Source organism: Lithobates pipiens, unplaced genomic scaffold (assembly GCF_037356315.1).
Source record: "Lithobates pipiens isolate NorthernLeopardFrog02 unplaced genomic scaffold, aLitPip1_a1.2 Scaffold_22, whole genome shotgun sequence".
Lineage (NCBI taxonomy): Eukaryota > Metazoa > Chordata > Amphibia > Anura > Ranidae > Lithobates > Lithobates pipiens.
The window spans coordinates 3,640,113-3,645,893 of NW_027507784.1; the positions used below are offsets into that span (position 1 = coordinate 3,640,113).

The 5,781-nt window shown below is 44.2% G+C and overlaps 1 protein-coding gene across 1 annotated transcript; it reads right to left on the reverse strand.

Moving 5' to 3' along the window:
• Positions 1-4,192: 4,192 nt before the first annotated feature.
• LOC143925233 (taste receptor type 2 member 40-like) lies at positions 4,193-5,098 on the reverse strand. The gene has a single exon (XM_077449827.1). It carries the CDS (start codon positions 5,096-5,098, stop codon positions 4,193-4,195), a length of 906 nt encoding a protein of 301 aa, XP_077305953.1.
• Between the last annotated feature and the right edge of the window lie 683 nt (positions 5,099-5,781).

Consider the following 5,781-nt stretch of genomic DNA (forward strand, 5'->3'; position numbering starts at 1 on the left):
ATGATCAGAATTCCGGCCGGAATTTAACTGTCTGAATTGTTAGCATGTTCTTAATTTTACCGATGGAAAAACTTTCTATCGGTAATTCAGATCGTGTGTATGCAATTCCGACATGCCAAAACTCACGCATGCTCAGATTCAACTACAAGACGGAAGCTATTGGCTACTGGGTACTGAACTTCCTTTTTCTAGTCCCGCCGTAAGTGTTGTACATCACCGCGTTCTAAACGATCGCAAATTTGATGTGACCGTGTGTAGGCAAGACAGCTTGAGCCGAATTCCGTCGGAATTCCATCGAGAAAACCATCAGAGCTTTTTCCGACGAGAATTCCGATCATGTGTACGTGGCATAAGAGATGAAAGCTATTGGCTACTGGCCCGTTTATAGTCCCGATGTAAGTTTTTGACGCCACCTCGTTCACAACGATTGGATTTTCCAACAACTTTGTGTGACCGTGTGTATGCAACACAAGTTTCGTCTAAAATCCGATGGATTTTGTGGTCGGAGTGTCCGACCGTGTGTGCAGGGCGTCCCCCATCACAGGGGCATTGGTCATTATGGTGCTTCTGGCTGGCCTGCCAACATCATGGTAACTGATTGCCCATTCAGAGGGTAACCCAGACAGCACCCCGGGGGGGCCACAGCACACTGGTTGAGAAACATTTCCAGCCTTTCTCAACCTTTTCAACACAGAGGGACCCTTGAAATAGTTCTCCAGGATCGGGGAACCCTCTGCTGAAAATTTGATATCTACAACTCATGATACATTAGTGTGATGGTCAGTGTGAGGAATGGTCCTTACACTGGTGGTCATTGGGAAGAATTACCTCCTTACAGATTGCTGAAAAGATTAATGGTGTCAATGGGAACTTATCTGAGAAGCAGAAATGGCCCAATGCCGAAGGAACCCCTACAACCTCTGGAGGAACCCTGATTGAGAATCACTGCCCTAGACTATGGATGTAGAAAGGGGAAAACTCCAAGGGAACAGGGTGCCTAACTGACAGACGTCCTTAGGAGCTAGTCCTAACCAGTTCTAACCATCTCAGTTAATTGTTAAAAAAAAAGCTGGATGTTTTATTATATTAATATTTATAAGTGATAACACCATAGAATGTTGACTGTGTGCCTTAGAGGATCAGGGAGGGATGTTTCCCAGTTGAAGCAAATTGGACCATGCTTTATAAGGGTTCGCTTTATTTCCTCTAGATCGGGGCTCTCCAAATACGGCCCTCCAGCTGTTGCGGAAACTACACATCCCATGAGGCATTGTAAAACTCTGACATTCACACACATGACTGGGCATGATGGGAATTGTGGTTCCTGAACAACTGGAGGGTCATAGTTTGGAGACCCCCTGGTCTAGATCAACAGTGGGTGTAGGACCATATAATTTGGAGACCCCCTGGTCTAGATCAACAGTGGGTGTAGGACCATATAGTTTGGAGACCCCCTGCTCTAGATCAACAGTGGGTGTAGGACCATATCATTTGGAGACCCCCTGGTCTAGATCAACAGTGGATGTAGGGCCATATAGTTTGGAGACCCCCTGGTCTAGATCAACAGTGGGTGTAGGACCATATAGTTTGGAGACCCCCTGCTCTAGATCAACAGTGGGTGTAGGACCATATAGTTTGGAGACCCCCTGGTCTAGATCAACAGTGGGTGTAGGACCATGTCGTTTGGAGACCCCCTGGTCTAGATCAACAGTGGGTGTAGGGCCATATAGTTTGGAGACCCCCTGCTCTAGATCAACAGTGGGTGTAGGGCCATATAGTTTGGAGACCCCCTGCTCTAGATCAACAGTGGGTGTGGGGCCATATATATATATATATATATATATATATGAAGATGTTACCTTTTTTTTATTGTTTTTCTATTGGTGAAACTTTTTCAGCCTAAATAAAAATGTAATTTATATCGAAAGTTTCTCACCCTCAACACCTAGATCTGATTCCCCACCTCCAGCAGGTTCTCAGCAGGTCCTTCTTTGGCGGCTGTGGCCTCCTGCATCGCCTGCAGCCTGTCCAGTGATGAGCACAAACTTCCCATCGGCTTGGGTGTGGAATACCCAAAAAACAGAAGACGCACCCCATTCAGCTCTATAGGATGTATGTGTGATGGGGTGGGCAGCCCAGGACTATTTTTTTTTTGTTGTCTGGACTACAGGTAGTGAGGGCAAAGGTAAGTACAGACCTGCTGGAGGAGGAACTCAGTTTGAATCATTAACCACTTTAGCCCCGAAAGGATTGACCCCCTTCCTGGCCGGAGCGTTTTTTTGCGATTCGGCACTGTGTTGCTTTAACAGACAATTGTGCGGTCGTGCGACGTGGCTCCCCAACAAGATTGGTGTCCGTTTTTTCCCACAAATAGAGCTTTCTTTTGGTGGTATTTGATTACCTCTGCATTTTTTATTTTTTGCGCTATAAACAAAAAAAGAGCGACAGTTTTGAAAAAAACTCATTATTATTATTCTAACTGTATGGGTGCGTGACACCACACTGATCGCTGCTCCCAATGACAGGGAGCAGACGATCAGTGTGCTCACTAGGCAGAACGGGGAGAAGCTGTTTACATCGGCATCTCCCCGTTCTTGAGTTTCCTGACACAATCGCGGGTATCCCCGCGGCAATCGAGTCCGCGGGATCTGCGACCACAGTCACGGAGCTCTTGGCAGGCATGCGGGTAAGTAACGGGTACGTTACTTTGCCCAGCCGTGCCATTCTGACGACGTATATGTACAGGAGCCGGTTGGGAACCAGTTAAGGAGTCTAGGGAGGCTTGTTTCCTTTGTGTCCATTTGACCGCTTCCTCATCATTTCCTGTCCTGTACACACAGCATGAGATTATGGTGAAACCATGGTAAACCCTTCTTAGAGAGTTGTCACGAGAACAGGTGTCCCCATTGGAAGATTTCCCCTCTATTCCTGCTCTGCTGACAACTCCACATTTAGGATTCTCTCACCATTTCCAGCCCCGGTGACAATGATCACCAGGAGAAGCTGTGTTGGTAGAGGTGAGTAATGACTAGGCCTCACTCTGCAGCATCCTGGGAGTATTCCCAGGATAAATGGCCTACACCTATACAGGGTTGTCTTTAACATTGATTGGACCCTGGGCAAACATTTTCTTGGGCCCCCCTACAGGCAATTTTGCTCTCCACATGCTTTGGGACATACATTAAATAGCAGCTAGACTCAAAATCAGTTTATTGAATGAGATCAGACAACGATTGCCATTTGTTGCCAGAGGTTACAGTGTATCATTACCGCTCACTGACTGGCTGCTAGAGGTTACAGCACGCATTATGGGTCACTGTTTATTTTCTAGCGGTTACAGCACATGACTTCTGCTTGTTGATTGGTTGTTAGAGATTACTGTACATCAATACTGCTCACTGCTTGGTTGCTAGAGGTTACTGGACATCTATACCACTCACTGATTGGTTCCTAGAGGTTACTGTATATCCTTACCGTTCATTGATTGGTTGCTAGAGGTTACAGCACATCATCTCCTCACTGCATGCACAGCATTGACTGCGGAGGTGAAGGGACCCATCAATAGACAGAAAACTCCTAGGAATCCTAGGACTCCTGGGATCAGTGGCAGTGCTGGGGGAGGGGGCGTTTGGATCAGTGGCAGTGGGGTGGGATGGGATTAGTTAGGAGGCAGTACACTGTGGCAAATTCTGAGTCATGTAGAGCAAAGCTTGGCAGCATTAGTAACAGAACTTCACAATGAGATATCAGGACACAGCACGGGACTAAATCTTCAAGGGATAAGGGAATTTAAACCAGGATAGTTGGCAAGTATGAGACAGCTGCTTTGGGCCCCACAATAATGATGGGGCCCAGGGCAGCTGCCCCTTTTGCACTGCCTTAAAAACAGTCTTGCACCTATAGATAGGGACATTTATGTAACACCCTGACTGGAATACTCCCAGGATGTTGCAAAGTGAGGCCTAGTCATTACTGCTCATCTCCACCAACACAGCTTCTCCTGAGCTGCACAGTTTGTTTTTATCTACAGACGTCCCTTATCTACATTGGAAGTTGTTTTTTTTAAAGGTGAACTAACCCTTTTACAAATATTCTAGGCTGATCACTATTATAATATGGTGAATATTTACACATTTAAGGTAAGGATTTTTTTTAAATCTAAGAATTAAAATAAAAAAAAATTAGGCACATTTTAAGTCTCTGTGTTCATCCAGCTTCTGGTCCAGAATCTTCTCAGAATGATCCTTCTCAGCTTGTTGCTGGCTTGGAAGATGACGGCGGCCTCCACCGATGGAGATAATATTTGTAAATCCCAACTGATTATTATCAATGAGAAACTGTGAAAAAATAAGCCAATTTGATACCCGCAGAAGAATGTGAAGATGAGAAGTAAGAAGAAGATTGTCCTCAGTGCAGTGACATGAGCCTGAAGATTTGGACGTGTTGATCCAGAGTGGTTATTCTTCACCCTCCAGACGTGTCTGAGCAGAAAGGAGGAAGTGAGGACCAGGCACAGAAGACTAAGGCAGAATGGAAGAATGATGCCTAGGAAGGTCACAGGAACAACATAGGGAAGACTGAAATGGAATGTGTTACCAGAGGCATCGGTGCTGTTCTCAGAAGACTGGATACTTTCTTCACTGACAGCCCAGAACCACGGGACACTCACAATGAACACCCCAAGTGCTGTCAGGAATAGAAGGTGACTCAGGAAATTGGACACAATTCTCTTTACCCAGATGAAGAACCCATAGCTGAGATTGGTGATGGTGGTACAGTAATGAGCCGAGAGCCAGAAGGTCAACCAGAAACTGTAATAGAACAAAAAGTAAATTGATATGTTCAAAAAGTCAAGTACTTCTGTAACATAAATGTATGCCTGACACAAGACATAGATCATTCCCTGTAGACTCAGCACACACTGGAGGAGAAGATTCACAATCCCCTTAGCCAGGAAGATCACATCGGTGGGACTCAACTTCCCTTTCTTTCTGATGATGTCCAGGTTACCCATCACAATACAAGTGTAAGAAGGGATTGCCAAGCCGAGTCCCAAGACTGAAGAGACTAATATGGATAAGGAGTACGGAGACATCATGTTGAGGTTTGGTGTGATCTCCGGACAGAGATGACGGGACACGTCCAGTGATAGCAGACAGAATGATATAATTAGAGTTTGAATTATGTAAATAGTCTTCAGAGATCCGTCTCATGATTGAGTTTGCATATTTGTGGTGAGTCTTATTTTGATACCAACATCCAAAGTACAAGATGCGTAAACAAATTTTGAACAATTTCCCTTATACCGATGCATTTAACCACTTCAGGACTGGCAACAGTTTGTCTCCTATTGACTATCATGAATACCAAGTACTATGACTATTATATACACTCAGCACTATGACTATTATATACACTCAGCACTATGACTATTATATACACTCAGCACTATGACTATTATATACACTCAGCACTATGACTATTATATACACTCAGTACTATGACTGTTATATACACTCAGCACTATGACTATTATATACACTCAGCACTATGACTATTATATACACTCAGTACTATGACTATTATATACACTCAGCACTATGACTATTATATACACTCAGCACTATGACTATTATATACACTCAGTACTATGACTGTTATATACACTCAGCATTATGACTATTATATACACTCAGCACTATGACTATTATATACACTCAGCACTATGACTATTATATACACTCAGTACTATGACTATTATATACACTCAGTATTATGACT